At 46.8% G+C, this 18,250-nt stretch overlaps 1 protein-coding gene across 6 annotated transcripts in view; it reads right to left on the bottom strand.

The window, feature by feature from the left end:
- The window catches only part of Kirrel3 (kirre like nephrin family adhesion molecule 3), a 550,850-nt gene that overhangs the window by 109,630 nt on the left and 422,970 nt on the right, over positions 1-18,250 (bottom strand). For all 6 annotated transcript variants that reach the window (XM_075966411.1, XM_075966409.1, XM_075966408.1 and 3 more), the window contains exon 3: positions 14,960-15,037. In XM_075966411.1, the coding sequence (XP_075822526.1) occupies positions 14,960-15,037 (78 nt within the window). The remainder of the gene's footprint in view (positions 1-14,959; positions 15,038-18,250) is intronic.

The raw sequence follows: 18,250 nt of genomic DNA on the forward strand, positions 1-18,250 counted from the left end.
TTGCCTCTGGAGACATCGATCAGGAGTGGGTCAGACTCAGCCACAGTTAACCCAGCACTCTCCCATATGGCCTGGCTGTCTTCTGAAGGCTTTTGTGTTCCAGGAGGTATCCAGCTTTCAGACAACCAGTAGCTGCTGGTAGCTGCTCTAGAGAAGTGAGACTCAGTGCTCAGGGTCTCGGGAAGCTGAGGTCTTGAATTGGGATGGAAGTTAGAGTCTCAAATGACTGTGTTGTAGAGGACGGATAGTCACGGAAGGCCTGGTAGAAGAGGAGGAGGGGAGGGTGAAGCCCCCAGTGGGGTTGATGGTAGGAAGCATGAAGAGGACATAAGTCAAGGAAGGGCTGGCTGGCAGGGTCTGAATATAAGGCTCACCACTGGCTCTACAGAAACATTTACTATAAAGTTCGGAGCTTTGACTGATCCCGGGCTGGTCTCTGCCATTTACTGGTTAGATAGCTTTGGGTAAGTTATTTTTCTCTCCTCAATTTGATTTCCTCATCTGGGCCATGGGAGTCAGCATAGCTATAGCTATCCCTCAAGACTGTGGAGATCGTTAAATAAGCTGACGTGTCTAAGGTGATGAGCGTGGTGCCTGGCAGAGACTAAATGCTGAAGAGCTGGCTGCGGCGGCAGTGAGTGGCATGCAATAGATGTTTGCCCAATGACAGCTGAGTGAATGGTGAACCACGTCCCCTTCCACTTGTGAGCGCTGCAAAACCCTCTTCCAAATGGCCGAGCTTGGCCTTGACCATGCTCAGGGCTGATTTTCTTATCCTTGTTGTATAATGTGAACATGAGGCCCAGCATGGCTAGTGACTTGCTCAAGGCTCCCCAGCTGCTATGTGAACGTGGAATTGGTTCTCCTGCATCTCAGGGCAGAGTGCCCTCCATGAGTCCTCCCATGGCAGCCCCTGACTTGACTTGGGAGGCTGAACTCATTCATGCTGTCCTGCTGCCCTGTATAGAGCTCACATTGACCTCTCCAGCACAACCTGGGGCTCCCCCAACTGCTTCCTCTTAATATTGTATCTGCCATTTGCTCATGAAATAGTCCTGATTCCCCAGGTAACACACATGTACCTCGGGAATAAGGGTGAAGAATATTCATCATCGTAATTCCTCCCACAGGCCATCCCTTTCTCAACACGTCTGTTTTGACCTCTGCACTCTAGGGTAGCCACTTGGAACAGTAAGGGACTATGAAACTTAATCCCTTCCCAAAGCTCCTGCACAGCCATTATGTATATACAGTCTTTACAACAAATGCATGCAACAAAGACAGCTGGGGCCATGAATATACTCATCTTGCAGATGAGAAAATATAGGTCCGGAGAGATCAAAGTCAAGGCTTTATTCCTCATCAAGAACAGGACTAATGTCTAAAATATTTGTTTCTTTGTATGATTCCTGACTAAACATTACCCATGGAAGTGTTTGCTTCATGCATATAATAACACACAATCTTATTTGTATAATGTGTAATATTTTACAATTTATGAGATTTACCCTTGTTACTTTTCTGGTCCTCACGGGGCAGCTCTAATGTTTCTTTCTTGTCTGACAATGCTCACAGTTAGCTGGTGGCAGGTAGGGGCCTTAAAGCACCATTTCCCAATATGGATTTCAAGGGAATACTAGGCCTGACAAACCATGTGAAGATGCTTTATGGATGATGATTTGGAAGCTGTGTTCCCCACTTTTGGTGGCTCACTGTGCCCTTTGGCAAGTTAGTTTCCTAGATAGTCAACAAGAAAGGGACTTGTTTAATGAGGGATTCTTCAGCCTTCACCTCCCTTGTCTAAGCATCAAGGCTATATTTTACAACAAAATAAAACAACCCAAGTCAGCCTACAAACAGGCTATAGAAACACTGCTTCGGGGCGAGTGTGGGCCGACATCCGTCCCGGGTGTCTTCAGGTGTAAGGCTGACAGAGGATGGTATAGAGGGTGGGATGGGGAAGGGGCTTTCTTCTGTGGACCATTAGAGCTGAAGCCCTCTCCCCAGGATGTGCCTCTCCTTCCTGTGACCCTGGGCAATGATGCCTAGTCAATTCGCTCAATACCAGACCCTGTCTTGATTCAGGGTAAGACCAGAGTAGGCTGTCTGAGTAGTGGATGCTGGGGAGAATGAGGTGGTGGGTTTGAACCTTGCGAGGAGCGCACAGGAACACGTGGGAGACCTTTAGTCACACCTGCCATTCCTGATGTTGGGGACACTGCCAATTCTATCACCTATGGAAGTAAGCAGAGTGGTGATAAAGAAGCCACATTCACCTCCTGGCCATATGCCTTAGGTTAATGTTTCAGTCTTTCTAGGCCTCAGTTTCTTCATCCTCAAAATGGGATAACAACACAGGTGACACCAAAATAAAGAGGGGGAATTTGGGAGGTCTAAATCTTAAACAGGGGTGGGATGGGAGGATGAGGGGGAGGGTTGATTAAAACCAAGGGCGTATGATAATGCCACATGGAAATCTATGAACCGACCAAAAACCCTAAGTTAAAAACCAGAAAGTGTTAGGTGAGAGAAAGCCAAGGGCTACTAAACAAAAACCCTAGCGGTGGGTGTGAGATGCTCCTCGGGAGTCACTGTCTAGGGAGACCCCCAGAGGCCCCCAAACAATACAAGTTCTTGCCATTCCTCTTGGTTGTCCCAGAACTAGCTGATAAAAACCCCATGGGTGAAGACATGCCTTGGCTGCAAGATATAAAGTGAGCAGAGTCTGAGCTTTCCTCACGCTGGCTAGCTTCCGTAGTCCTGGAGCGTGTTGTGTGAAATGCCAGGGAAGAAAAGACATCAAAGGTTTAGCTCGGCTGTGAATCCTATCAGCTACAACACCAGCCTGCCAGGCAAAATGCACTGACTGGTACAATACTGGTGCATCTATTAGGTAACTAACTACTCTCTGGTCAGATTCAAGGTCTGATTCACAAGAGAGAAATGCATGTCTGATACTGTAAACTCAGTCAAAACCCCTGGACTGAGGAGGTCTTAAGTCCAAAGAGTCGCGTTATTGTTGTTGTTTAGGTAAATTGTCACGGCACCGAGTCATTCCTAACCATTTATGTTCATACTCATAGACAAACGCCACTCCCAGCCTTCATCAGGGAAACTTCTCTTGCAATGAGTAGCGGAGACTACAGAGATGCATGGCTGCTCAAGATGCTGAGTGTGAGTGACAGCTGATGCTCGGTCTTAAGACATAAATGTCACCTTTTTTGAGGCTTAGGGATCAACACTGAAGGGGGCCTGGAAAGACAGTAAGAGTGGGAAGACGGGGAGAAGGGCTGTGAAATGCTGTCTTCTAGATACGACACAGCTGATAAAGCCATGACTTCATAGTACCCGCGGCTGCCTGCACTAGGTCTACACAGGACTGGGCCTATTATCAGTCAATCATAGATCAGGGAGGAACTCATTAGACCTGAGCCCTCCCTGAAGAACTATTGGCTACTGATTGATTCTGGGGGAGGGACAGCCATTGTCTCCAGCATGTACCCCTTGAGGAGCCCACCAGACTCCCATGGATAGTTCCAAACTCATGGTCACACAGATGATCCTGGTTAAACCCAGGGAATCTCAAAAATAAATACATGAATAAACACACAAATAAACAAAACAAAATGAAAATTAAATACAGGAATGTAGGAAAGGGATTTGAGGGTTGGGGCTGAGATTAAGGAGGATGGGAGGCTAAAGTCATGAGAATGCACTTTATACAGTTCTAAGTTCAATATAAGTTTTTAAAAAATGGGGCATGGGCCTGGAGTGATGGCTCAGCAGTTAAGGGCTCTTTCTGTTCTTCTAGATCAGTGGTTCTCAGCCTTCCTAGTGCTGTGACCCTTTAATACAGCTCCTCATGCTGTGGCGACCCCCAGCCATAAAATTATTTCATTGCTACTGAATAACTGTAATTTTGCTACTGTTATGAATAATAATGTAAATATCTGCTATGTAGCATATCTGATATGTGACCCCAAAAGGGGTCTCCATCCACAGGTTGAGTGGATTGAGGCTCAAATTCCAGCACTCACGTGGAGGTTCTCTAATGCCTTTGTGTCTTTAACTCCAGTTTCAGGGGCTCTGATGACCTCTTCTGGCTTCTGCAAGTACCAGGTTCACAGATATATATGCAGGCAAAACACCCATACACATGACACAGACTTTTAAAAAATGGGACCACACTCTTGATGTGGTAGGTGGTAAATGATACAAGCATACAAAATGGTGTTTGATCTTACACCCTCATGGGTTAGTGGGTTAGCTCTGGTCCTTCTCTCTCTTTCTTGAAGTTGCTCAGTATAACTGCAGCCAGAACTATTGGCTTTACCCACTGCTGTGCCCCAAGATAATGTTCTCTGTACATCTCTTTGACTCTCTCAGCCACTTTCTCTGTCACCAGCCACTCACTAAACCTCAATTTCTGATGCAAGTTTCCAGCTATGTTGGACCCCTTGAATCTCTAGGCTGTACCATTTCAGAGGCTGTTGGAGCAGCTTCTGATCGCCAGTACCCGAGAACTCTGCTGTTGGGGGCTCTCTCTCTCAGGCAGTACTCACACCAATCAGGCAAAGCAAGCGGCGCTGGAAGCTAGCACTCCTACCCTTTGTGTGTGAGGTCCAAACATCTTCCAACCCATTCCTCTCAAGAGCCTGTGTGTAATGCCCCACTCCGTGGGACTCCTGACTTTGAGTCAGTATTCAACAACATGTCCCAAAGGTCCCACGAATCTGGGTTGTAGTTGTCCGCAGTTGATAGTTGGCACCAGGCTGGACGAGACACTATATGGTCTCTGTTCCCTATGTCAGTGTTTTAAAGTCACTCTGGTACCCTCTTCTTCTGCAGATAAATGATCATATTTGAATCCTTAGATAGAATGTGCCTCTGGGGTAACTAAGCAAAGTAAAGATATTCCCCCATGTCTCCCACAGCTCCGAGTACACAGTCAGCACCTGATAAATCCCCAAATCAAACAGAATTGAACTTTCAGAACAGACCCAAGTGCAGCTATCAGCGCAGCAAGAGATGCAGGCTAGCGAGAGTGGCAGGCTAAGGAGTGTTGGATGGAACGCTCGCCTCTTTTTGGGTCCGAGAGCATCCACAGCCACATCCTCACTTCTGCACCCACAGTACCTGATTACGGGCCACACCTCGGCAGGTACAGAGGAACCATGACTTCGTGCTCTTCTTCCTCAATGAGAAAAGAGGGCTCGTGCTGTGTTTCCAGATCCTCTCATGAACAGAGGTTGAGACGTACCACTCTTTACTGACACGAATGGTGGTTATTCCTGGTCCATTTGACTCAGAGGTGGGGGACTGTTACATTGCTCTATTTATCCCACACTCAGTATGCAGTTACCGAAACTGTCACCGTGTCCTATATTCCATAGGCTATTATGTGTATTTCAAACCATTATATAAATGGACTTGATTTGGTACTTCTGAATGTCATTAAACTCCTCCCATACCAGTAACAACACCGTTTCCATAGAAACAAATATATTTCAGCGAGAAAGGCACAGGGAAGAAGCAGATGGAGTAGAGCGGAAAACACGGTACCCCATTGCTGCTTCCAGAGTGCCGGACCTGGCGCTGTGCAGTGACCACCCTGCAAAGGTGCTACAAGTGCCATCAGCTTTTTATTGACTTCTCTTCTATAAAGTCCTGGGTAATTCATCTCAGCCCCAAACCTACTCATTCCGCTGCGCAGCTCTAAAAACTTTATGGCACTACAGGTCATTAGGCACCTCATTTATTTCCACTCCTCTTTGAATTCTCCAGACTCTGGGGGGAGGAACCTGGAGGGAGGGCCTCAGCACTCAGTGAATTCAATGATGGAACTTCGAGACTGGATGAGTGAGGGTACAGGAGCAGAGAGGGGAGAGGAGGTCTCCTCAGGACACAGCACAGAGGAGACCAATGTCTTGCCAATGGCAGCTGCTCCCCAGGTCACTTGGTCCCTTGTCAGGGCAGTTGGAATGTTAGGATGAAGACTCCTTGGGTGGAAGGAGCACAATATTTGGAACCTCTGTATAAGAACCTGGCCGAGGAGACACAGTGTCCATGACAAAGCCTCTCTGTCTTTCTGTCTCTGTCTGTCTCTCCCCTTTCATAGGAGGATTCAAGCATTGGTTGCAATGAGCTCTTTAAGAAAATTAGCCAAGTGTCAAATTCTCCAAGAAGCCACCTCAGTACACCTTGCTCACAGTCTGAATGGTGTTCCCCTCTCGGTGGCCACAGCTGATTATTCAACTTGATGAAGGTAGCTCTGAAACTGTGCCACGATGTCCTGTGCTTGACAGTCTTGGGAGCAGGGACCACTTCCACATGTCACAGGGTTGGCACGGTGCCAGGCACAGAGAGCCATTGGATGGATGGTGGTCAGTCCTAAGTGGCCAGATCCATAGTATTCATGAAGTCTTTCCACCCAGGGGAACTGGACAAGGATGCTGAACCATCAAGACATGGTGTGGACTACATCCCAGCTTATTATAAACTGTGGATCATGTCCCCCATGGGGGGTTGGTATAGGCGAGAAAGAATTTCGCATTAATGGAAGGTTTCTGAGCATCCAACGAGCAAAAAATGAACTTGAACTCAACCATGCAGTGACCAGGTGTGCCTGACGCACTCAGCTGTGTTGCATCACTCATATGCAAGGCATTGGTTCTGAACACACAGTGTGTGCACTCTGTGTACTGCACCCACTGTCATGCCATACAGTGTTCCGGATGCTTCCTTAGCTCGGTTTCGAGGCCACTGAGTGAAATGTATTGTGGTATCTTTGCTGTGCATGCAAAGGTTTGGCTCTTGTTAGAAACTTGGCCCATTTAATTATGGAAGACAACGGTGTCAATATTTTTCTACCATCATTTCTTAGTGTGTAAGTATCAAAGTAGTGTGTTTTTGGGTTGGACTGAATTTGAGTGTTTGATTTAAAAAAATTCCTATTTAAATGTGTGGTTTGAGTTTTACATAAAAACAAAACATGAAATGGACTTTGGTTTGGGATTAGGACAGTTTCTGAAGTGCAGCAAATGCACTTCTGCTGGGGCTGGAGAGATGGTCAGAGGTTAAGAGCACTAACTACTTGCTCTTCCAGAGGACCTGAGTTCAATTCCCAGCAACCACATAGTGTCTCACAACCATCTGTTATAAGATCTGGCGCCCTCTTCTGGCCTTCTGGCATACATGCAGGCAGAACACTATGTATATAATAAATCTTTTAAAAAATGTACTTCTGCCATGTCATGTGATATGCTTATGCAAAGCAGGATTCTTAGCATTGAAAATTTTAATATCAAAATACTAATCTGAAAATCGTTAAAAAATGCTCCACACCCTGCAGCAGCAAATATTTAGTCAAGATTTAATTATTTATGTAAAAATAAACGAGCACACCTATCTCATTAGTGTACAAATTTGCCTTTGTTTCTTTAATAAGTGGTAAAATTAGGTTGTGTATCAAAGATTAAGAAATATTAATTTCTTCATGATTTATCATCAGTAAATGCTTGGTTTACAAGCCTTTATACTTGGAGTCATATAACTGTAAACATTTATATATCTCTGGAGTTACATAAATTCTTTTTCAGAAAAAGGTAGGCAAGTGGAGAAAATTTAAGGGACCATAAACGAGCTGACCTTGACCTTTGGCTCCCTTCTGTCTCATGCCTCTATGATTTGCTTCTAAGCCTACTATGACGAGAGCTGGAATCGTATCTGGATTTCTGACTCCCAAGCTACAGTGTTTGACCATTAGGCTTCTGAGTAGCAGTGCTAAATGAAGTTCTTAAACTGGAACAGGCATCAAAGCGACCGGCGTGAAGAATGGCTGATTTTCCCTGGTGGCCAGCAGTGTTGCTGGGGACAGAGCACATGTCCAGCCTGGCACTGAGCCTGGCACAGTGCTGAGCTGTAGGGGTGAGGGTGGGTGTGACTTCTACATGATCTCCCATGTCACTGTCTCAACAGCCTACTCCCCCCCCCCCCCGGAGGTTCTAGCAGCCTGTCTCTTTCAAAGAGCTCCCCAAACAACTTGATTAGGCACTTCTCCCTGACCCATCCTAGGCTCAACTTTCCTGCTGGCTGTGTCATACTGGGCAAGTCACATGCTTTTTCTGGGGCATTTTCCTCTTTTTCTTTTTTAAAATGTTTATTTATTATGTATACAATATTCTGTCCTTGTGTATGCCTGCAGGCCAGTAGAGGGCACTAGACCCCATTACAGATGGTTGTGAGCCACCATGTGGTTGCTGGGAATTGAACTCAGGACCTTTGGAAGAGCAGGCAATGCTCTTAACCTCTGAGCCATCTCTTTAGCCCCTCCTCTTTTTCTGAGTGCAGGCTCATGTTTCCTTTTCACCAAGTCCCAGCACCCTGTGGCCAAAACCAGCCCCTGTCTTTACTTTACTGCCATTTTCCATTCTGTGCAAACATTTGAGCCCCTTGAGACAGGACAGACCTAATGGGGCTCACTGATGGGGAGAGCAGGCAGCTGTTAGAGAAACAGCTGCATTATGAACATGCATTTGTACACAGAGGGCAGGGGGTGTGGTCTGCAGGAGTGTGCAGTACACAAAGTTGACCTAGCCCGGGGAGAGCAGATCAGAGGACTTAGTGGGATTGATGTCAAGGTTTGGAAGATATGCAGGAATTAGCATGCGAAGAGCAGAGATGTCAGGAGCCAGTTTCCTCCTAAAATCATTACAGGAACCATCACCCTGGGGAGTCTGCAGAGAACCCCACACCCCTAATTGTGTTAAGAATGGTTCTATTGACAGAGCCTACCCCACACCCAAATTGGCGGTTAATGAGAGCTATCTGTTAGCGGAACCCACCCCACATTCCAAACTATCTAGAGAGCTAGGTGTGTCATCTCCTAGTTGCAACTTCCAGGCCTACTGTGACTTGACCGAAGATAACCTCCTGCCTACGTGACCAACGAGGACCATGTGACCAACGTGAACCACGCGGCAAGAGCCCAGAACCCTGTGCCCATCCCCCAACTCCTTACCCTATAAAAGGTTGTATCTCGTCCCTAATAAACGGAGGCTTTGACAAACTTTGCATGGCCTTCTTCCTGTCTCCTAGCCCATATCTTCCAGGTAGTGCCTCTCCATGACCCTGGAATAACTGAACTGCCAGGCGGGCTACTAACCCTAGACTAAGTGGCCCGCCAAGGCAATCGACACAGAGAGATGGGTGGGTTGAGAGTGACATACGTTCTAAGAAGAGGGATCAAGGGCACCAAAGTCCTGCGTAGGGGAGAATGGCTTCTTGAGGGGGAAAATGAAGGGTCATGTGGCAGGAATCAGATTATGTGGAACCTTACAAAACATGGAATGGGTTTAAATAGTCTAAAAAGCATTGGAGAATCACTGAAGTATTTTCTAGAACACAGTATCAAGTTTTCATTTCGAAGCAAGGCTTTGGCTCTGTGTGGAGATGAAATGGGCTGAGGGTGGTGGTTGGACACAATGAGCAGAGGGAGAGAGATGAGGAGGGAGAGAGGGGTGGAAGGAGAGAGAGAATGGGAGTGTAGGAAAAGGAGGGGGGATGGGGAAAGCAGGGGCAAATTCAGAAGATACCCAGAAGGTAAAATCCCCAGGACATGGTGAGATCTCAATAGGAATGTGAGGGAAGGGGAAATTTACAAAGTAATTTGGCCTGGTCTGCAGACAAGGAAACCCTCTGGCCTTGGATAAACAGGTCTTCTGTAGGAATGATGGCTGGAGGAATAAGCCTGGGACAAAGCTTGAGAATCTTCCGTCAGATTGTGGCAGGAGAATGGAAATAGCTGGTCTCTTGTTCCAAGATGCTGAGTGAATTAAATAACAATCGTAAAGTGCCCTGGAAACCTGGGTCTTGCCATAAATAATAAACAGGGACGTTATACAAATAACCAGCTTTGTAGCCCCAGTGGAGGAAAACACATCATCAAGAAAAATGAAATAAGAAAAAAATATGTGCCCCAAAGCTCCAACTAACAAAATGACAGTATTAGCCAATGTCCTGGGGACCATGGCAGGCACCTCAGGAATGCTCTCAGGAAAATGATTGTGCGTCCTCTGCATGAGCCAAACTGGCCTCAAGGAGTCTTGTGGCAAGAGCTGCCCCCACAAGTGGGTCTTGCCCTTCCTAGGTTCTGGGCTTTGGGCAGAAGTCCCAGCCTGCCTACTCCTTTCTCCTCTTTGCACTGATAGAAGCACAGTTCGTTTACAGGTCGGGTGGCATCGAAGTCAACAGGACCTCAATCTTCTCTACAAGGAGAGGCAGGAGAAAGAAACGCTGAAGTGCTTTGGGGCAATTGGTAAAACCACTCCACTTAAAACCGACTCCTTTGGTGACCAGGGATCCATCTTGGTCACCCGAGCATGCAAAATTATGGGATGGGAGAGAGAGAGAGAGAAAGGTGTGGGCAGAGAGTTGAGAGGCAGTTTAGAGTTCTCATCACCACAATTTAGAGACTTTGTCGTTTGGTTTCTGTCTGCTTGACATGTGCTAGAATCATCTGGGAAGGGGAAACTTCAAATGAAGAATTGCTCTGCCCGCTTGGTCTGTGGGCAAGGCTGTGGGGGCATTTTCATGACCATTAATGTGGGAGGGCCCAGCTCACTATGGGCAGTGCCACCCTGGGCAGGTGGTCCTGGGGTTTTCTTATACATAGGAAAACAGGCTGAGCAAGCCGCAAGGGATGAACCAGTAAGCAGCGCTCCTCTTTGATGTTCCTGCCTCCAGGTTCCTTCCCTGAGCTCCTGCCCTGGCTTCCCTCAACTGTCAGGCAAATAAACCTTTTCCTTTCCATGTTATTTTTGTTCAGTGTTTTATCACAGCAATAGAAAAGCAAACTGATATAAAGCCCTACAAGTGACCTTATCCAAACTGTTCAACTTTGTGTTTGAGGGCTGAACTCTAGGTGTCCAGGGACTTGTCAGGATAAGCTTCACATACTTGCTCCAACTATGGGACAGCTCTCTTTTTTAATGTCTCTATTAGGGGATAGTAGATCCGTGTTGTTCTGTACTCAGGAGCTATGAACTGGCTCGGGGGCCAAGCATCTGGCTTCATCTTTCTTGGGTGCTCCAGGAGGCCAGAGTTTTCAGTCAGTCTGAGGTGTGGCTCCAGCGTTGGGAGGCGTTGCTATTTTACCTTTACTGAACGGAGAGAAGCAGCCACACACTGGGATTCTGAACATCCCGGAAGTTTGTTGTCTGCCTCCCTCTGCAGCTCAAGAGGGCACCTCTATGTAGGAAACTTACCTGGGTAGCCCCACTCCAGTACAGGACCAGGGGCCAGTCAGAAAGGGGGCCGAGGATTCCTAGCCCCCTCTCTCCTTTAATCACACTCTTCCTTGTTTATCCTTCTCAGGATGGGCCTCACAGAACTCTCTGGTTCCTAAGGGACTTGTGCCCTTCCATCTAGATCTCCCTATAATGTTCTGCCTTTGTTTCACAATGGGCAAGGGCAATCTTTCTGATCTTCCCTTCCACTCTGCCTGGGTTCTGAGGGGCCTGTAAACCTGTAACTAAGGGGAACCTGAGACTCGGGGTGCTGCTGAAGATGGAAAGACAACTCCGGTCAGGGTCTCACTATGTTTCTGACTGGCCTGGAACCTGCTATGTAGGCCACACTGGTCTAGAGCTCACAGAGATCTGTTTGCCCCTGCTTTTCAAGTTCTGGTATTAAAGCATGGTCAGCCTAGAGATACATTATATAAGAAGGTGTTCCTTCTTAAGACCCAGCTGATACTTGAGGGCGACTTTCGATATTCTTCTATTGTGACTCACAGCCTCTGATTAAACATTTACCTAAGGAATTATCGTAAGCGACTCTTCCCTATGTGTGAGTCACTGAACTATGTTCCAAGAATGTGAAAAGATGGAGGTGAGGTTTTCCTTCTTCCACAGCTGGGGCCCCACAGTACACAAGCTGGAAGTTGATGGGCCATCCCAAACTGTGATACACACGGCAAAGAGACCAGACTGGTTGACCAGGTGGCACATACGGTGTGTGTGTGTGTGTGTGGTGGGGGAGCTCTGGGTTAGGTGAGGCGTGAGCAGGTGCTTTTCATGGAGCTGTTTTTTTAGTGAGACATGCCTTGTGATTATCCTGCGAGGTCCTTGTGGGCAGGGACTGTGTCTTATTCAGTTTAACAGCTCCGGTGCTTACAATGGAGCCTGACACTTATTATGAAAAATTGGTATCATTTTTATGGTTTTCAATGAATGTTTGATGAAGAAATAAACAACCTCTTTCCAACAGCTCCTTTCAAGTCCTGAGTTCTTAATCACTGGGAGACAATGATATCAGACATCCCCGATATCCTGGGCCCCGCCCGTCTGTATCCCTCCATCCTTGTCTGCCCTTAGCTGATTTCTGCCTATTGCCCTGTTGGATACCCAGATTGTTGAGTCCAAATGGGAAAGAACTCTTTCCCCCAACATTTACCAACCACCCCCATTCCTGCAAATGCTACAGATTTTCTCCAAGAAGCTATTAAGCACTCCCAAATAGAGCAACTCTCTCATTGACTATCAGATGCTTCCTTAAATGATTTTTGAATAGCATTTTCTTTTTATTGCTTTGTATAGTTTAACAGCACCAATTGCGATTACTCTAACATACGACAAGCCCCAGATCTCTAAGGCTCTTGTTCATTCATTATTTTCCTTTTGCTCCTTCTCAAATGTTTGTTATTCTTTGGAATGTAGTGAGGAGGAGGGGGTGGTAGTGGAGAAAAAAAATAAAATACAAGGAGATATGAAATTAACAGGGAAACAAATGAAATAGGGGATTGCTTCTCCCTGGGTGACAGACACCTTATTAGATGCTGTTAAACAAAACAAATATGCTTTAATACAGCACAAGCAAAGCTTTTATATTTATTCTGAAATGGAAATAAAGAGATTCCTACTTTATCTCTAATGGAAGAAGCAGATAATTATACCAATAGCTCTTGAATTCTGGCCACTTGGAGAATTTTTTTTATATATTTTACCAATTGTTCAAATCATACTGAGGTGTGTTGTCTGGCATGGGCCAAGAAGTCTGTTGCTTGATTGATGTCATGGCTGCTATTCCTGTTCAATTATTAACATGTAGGGGTTATAATTATTTTGAGTATTGCTTAGAGATAATTATAAACCATAAACAGTCTCTGTGTTTGTGGATGCCTTTCTTATCTGAAAATGGGTTGAGGTTTGAGAAACCCAAGCAGACTATGCCTCTCATTTGCTTCCTTAAAGAGAACATGAGCTTTAGAAGAGAGAAAATGTGCTGTCTGGCACTTGGCAAAGCAAGTCTGTCTGACCTGGAAGCAGACACCTCGCTCTTCTTCCCATTGTGACTTGGACTCTTCTAGAATCAGAGCTAATACACTGCACATAACTGTTCTACCACACTGTGGGGCTCCCCTAGCTGTCTCCATTTTGTTAGTTGAGACTCATCACACATCTTGGCTCAGATTGCTCAACACCCCTTGATTCTTGGCCACTTAGAAGCTGGGGTCAGACACCTGGAGCTTCAAGATAGAAGTGCAGCCCAGTTCCCTTTTGTTTTCTCTCCCAATCCCTAAGAGCCCAGCCTGTTTCTTTAATGAGCATCTTCAGCAAGAGAACATGTCTATTCAGCACCACGGACAGAGCCACGCTGTCAGTTCCCACAAATTAGAAGTTACTGCCTACCACTCTCTTCTGGGCGGCTGTGTTGAGAACAGAGAGGGTGATGAGAGAAAAAAAAAGTCAATGAAAAAGACTGATGGCCTTGCCACAAGTATGCAGCCCAAACCCCTGGCTGTGCTCAGCCATGGGGCTCCTGTAGATGATAAGTGGCTTCTGGAAGCTGCTGTTTTCTTGAACAGGCAGGCAGTGAATGTAAGAGATACGAGCTTCCTGGACTTACTTACTAGGACCTAACTCCTAGCAGACTGTCATCTTGATGGGTTTTGGTGACGGGAAAACAGCCAGCCAGGGTTCTGGTCGGGGCCACATACAGAGGCAGGAGTGTCATGGATGGCGACTTGGAAGGAGAGGCAGCTGTTGAATGTAGGGAGGAGGCACTGGGCTGTGTACCATGTAACTCACGGCCAGATCATAGGGGTGTTTTGCCTCTCTTTAGCTTGGAGTGGGAAGGGAGCAACTGGAGCTATGAGCCCTGATGGGGGGAGGGAGCAGCTCATGGCAAGCTGGGCTGGTGGGAAGAAGCCAAGGCTTCATTTGTCTGACTTTAATGAATAAATGGTATCCCCAGCCATTGTCTAGCTGCCTTTGAACCCTGACAAACAGTCTGTGGCATCTGATGAAGAGGGTTATTAGTTGCATGGAGACAGATGGCTGGGGATGGAGAGGATTGGCTTTTTATTACAGCAGACCCATAAGTGACAGTGATATTCTCTCATACCAGCCCCCATGTCAAAGTCAATACATTCTCCCAAGTTCTCTGGGACACAAGTGATCCTCAGGAAAGACCCCATGCTTGAGGAAGGCAGAACCACCCCTGGGTGGGAGACAGAATTCAGTCTGTGGAGTTGGGAAAGTTTCTAAGGGCAGGCTCTGGGAGTATAATGTTGTCTTATGCTTTATGATTCTCCTGAGTGCCCTATAAGGTGCTGTCAATTCAAGAGAAGGAGGGAAAACTTTGAAATAGAATGATAATGGAAACAGATTTTGCTGGACTGGGTAAGAGGGTAGAAGAGCAAAGGCAGGGAAGTGAAAGAAAGAAAAGTAAGGGACACATGGGGGAAGAGGAGATAGCAAAAGAAAAGCATGCATTATCATCCAGTGCTTTGGCAACAGCTACCTCCCTGTGTCAACAGCACCACGAAGATCAAGCTGAGCCTCCCACTCTCCCTCCTGAGCTGTCGTGTGTACCTTGGGCAGGTTCCTCTGCACCACAGTGGTAGGCACACCCTCCCCTCATTGTCTGACCCACAATGGGAGGAGAGGTTCTCACTGACCTTCATTCATTCTCCGAAACTTGTCCTTGGCCATGTAGCCCAGCACCAGACAGCATCCTCTCTTCTGGAGGCCAAGCTCTGGAAGGAAAATATAGGTAGGTGAGTTGGGAATGGGTCAGGTGTGAGGAGACTTCTTAGCAGGAGGCTGTGGATAATTAATAAATGTTTCTACAGCACTTATGTCCCAGGCATAACTTAGAGTCTGTAGCTTTGCTTGATGCCCACAATAGCGTGTAAGGCACAGAGCATTTGTGCTTTTCATTTTCTACAGTCTTCATTTCCAAATGCATGAAGTAAGCAGGTGCCGGAATCAGGATTTTGAAATTAGACTCTAGAATCCATTCTCATAACTATTACTCTGGGTTATATGGGATTTTTATAGTCTAGGGTTGGGGACCATGACTAAGTCACTTTGAAACTATGCTCAGACTGGCTGAACAGGAGCCCCTGGTAGTGTCCAGAGTGGAATAGCATGACCAGACACAGTGGGTGACTCAAGATGAAAAGAGAGAGTGGAGAAGACAGAGACGAGGGATATGCGGGGTGTGTTCAACCTTCTGGAAGGGTGGGTTTCTGCAGTTGCTGGTTCAATGGGCAGGCACTGTTCAGCAGTAGCATCTAGAACTTGGGAAGTATAGACGTAGAGCACAGGGATCAGCAGTACTGAGAGACATGAGAACCCATAGCCTGGTTGACATTCCCAGAAGAACAAGAAGAGCAACTTTGGGTAACAAATCCCGGGTGCTGTCTTTTGCAGAGTATTTTATAAACCAGCTTCTGTTATGTGTGAGTGTTGGACTTGAGTTCATCTGCTTCACTAGAAGGCAAGCTAAACACTCTGGTATTTGGCTTTTAGTCCTGACTTGTCTTGGGTGCTTTAAGAATTCTGAAACAATTTCACATCCACTTTAATTTTTGACTCCACGGCAATGCTTTGCCCTATGTGGATAAGCCATTGATGTTCACACGACACCGACGGAGGGTGGGGGGCTCAACAGTGTTGAGGGACTGCCTTTGATGCTTTCGCCTCCTCATTCCCACCTGTTTGTTCGGAAACCCAACAAATGTGACTGCTGCCCTAAACTGGGCAAATGGGCACCTGATATTGTCCTAGAGAGCATGTGACTGCAACCACACCCCACAGAATCTTGTCAGGATTCCTGCTACACGGCTGCTTCCACCCACAATCTCAGAGAAGGAGGCTTCTACTGAGCGGTGCCACACCTGTCCGTGGCCTGGGTGTGTCCTTGGCCTTCCATCTGCAGGTGTCTTTGTCAGAGACTAGGAAGAGTGGGATGAGTCCTCCTGCCTCTGCTCATGATGCTCAGCATCTCTCTGCTGCTGCTCAGGTCCAGCCTCTGAAGACAACAGCATGAAAAGGGGTGTAGGACCCCCGAGAACAGATAACTCAAGCTTAGGGGCTCATGTCCTAGGAAAAAACAAAGCTTGGCAGGTGGTGGTAGGATGCCACAGCCCAGGGAGGTCACCAGCTTTGATCTCCTGATCCTTTAAAGGGAGTTATTGAGTATCAGTGAAGAGCAGAGAGGCAGATCCAGGGGTGCTGTTTCTGAAGGCACCTTCCCTGCCTTCCCCCTGCACACTCGCTCACGCATCTGAAGGCGCAGCCAAACCACCCTCATTTCAAACAGCTTCATATCTCTGGCGCCCAAGCTGACATGTTAAGTTCTCCCATCCAAGGCCTTGGTCCTTTCTTCAGGGGCTCCTGTTCTGTCAAGGGCCGTGTGGATCAAAGCCCCTTTGATGTTTACTTACTATATTTGTGGATTCCTTCTAATAGTCACCTCCAAAAGGCAGGAATGCGGCGTGCAGAGGGGCCAGCGGACGCACACGCTGTGAGGAGGCTCCTAGCTCCAGCTAACAAAAGCTTTTTGCCTGAGCTTGCATCTAAAGTCCAGGAGCTGCCAATAGGAAGACTTAGCCTGACCGTTAGGAAGACAGGCACAGAGGACATGATGGTTGATGGTTCCTATTATATTTATCATTGGCTTATACCTGCCCAAAGCAATCAGTGGTGGCTTCCACTGGAAGGGGGAGCATGGGCTACTAGATTGAGCCTAGCAGGGACTCTATGGGTGCACTGAGGAAGGAGGGCAGAAGAAGCTGAAGGATGTGGCTGATGTTTCCTCTCTCTTCTGAGCAGTTTCCCACACTCGCAGGTGAACATAAGGGGAAGTTATAAAGATTGGAGTATGAACAACCTGTCTTATCTAGTTTTCCACAGTGTCTGTCTCAACGACGCGAACTAACTTATATTTTATGTGTCCTGTACTAGGATCCCTCCCAAGTGAGTGGTGGAGGGGTGGTTGAGCACTCACACACTTATTATAAGCAAGAGTCTCTCTGACTATACTTGATTTTTGTAAATGAGCAGGGAAATAGTTTTTTTTAAAAAAGCTCTGATTAATAAAAGAAATTGAGGACGAGGTAATTTCTCAATGTATTTGGCTCATTTAATTTGACACGTGTGGGTTAGTCTTAATTATTTAGGCGGCTACATTACAAGGCGCTAATAAGCACACTGCAGAAATTTATTAAGTGAGAGGGCTCTCTGGCGGAGTCTTTGCTGAGAAGTGGGGGGAAGCCATGGGGATCCCTCTGAGAACAAGTGAGCTGGAGGACCACTGAAGTGAGGAGTAGCTAGCTTGTCACACGCAAAATCTGGGATGCTCTTCCAAGAGACTTGTGGAGCCAAAATAGAACTCACCAAATCCACACATGGAAGCCCACGGCAGGGACAGAAGTGGATGAGGCAGGGGAATGTGAGTGCCCCTCTGGGGATGAAGAGCATTGTCAGACATACTTGATCATACGTAGACCGAGGAGGAAGCAAAAAGGAGTCATGTGGGCTTGGGGAAACATTCAAGTTAAATAAATCCAAAACCAAAAAACCATGAGGCTATTAGGGGAGACTATAATACAACACTACAGAGAGAAGGTGATCTTTTTTGTGAGGTCGTCCAGCACCAGCCTGTCCCCTTGCTTGTCTCTGAGATGGACAGGAGAGTGAAATCACAGATGTTAGTTTTGAACCTCAAGGTATGGGGGATATGAGGTTTGCTACAAGTAGGCTGCCCTCTTTGGCTTCATCAGTGTCAGAACCCCTCAGACTCCCCAAAGGCCTGGTGGAAAATGAATGAAGGGAGCCTTGGCTTAGAAAGACCGTTCATAGCAAAGTTTAAGGTCATTTGTAGTTGGCTTGTAAGGGCACTGTCTGAGGAGGGCAAAGACTTAATCAATGCTATGTGCACAAAAACAGGTATCAGAACAGGG

The sequence above is a fragment of the Microtus pennsylvanicus genome, chromosome 3, assembly GCF_037038515.1.
Source record: "Microtus pennsylvanicus isolate mMicPen1 chromosome 3, mMicPen1.hap1, whole genome shotgun sequence".
In the NCBI taxonomy this organism is placed as follows: Eukaryota; Metazoa; Chordata; class Mammalia; order Rodentia; family Cricetidae; genus Microtus; species Microtus pennsylvanicus.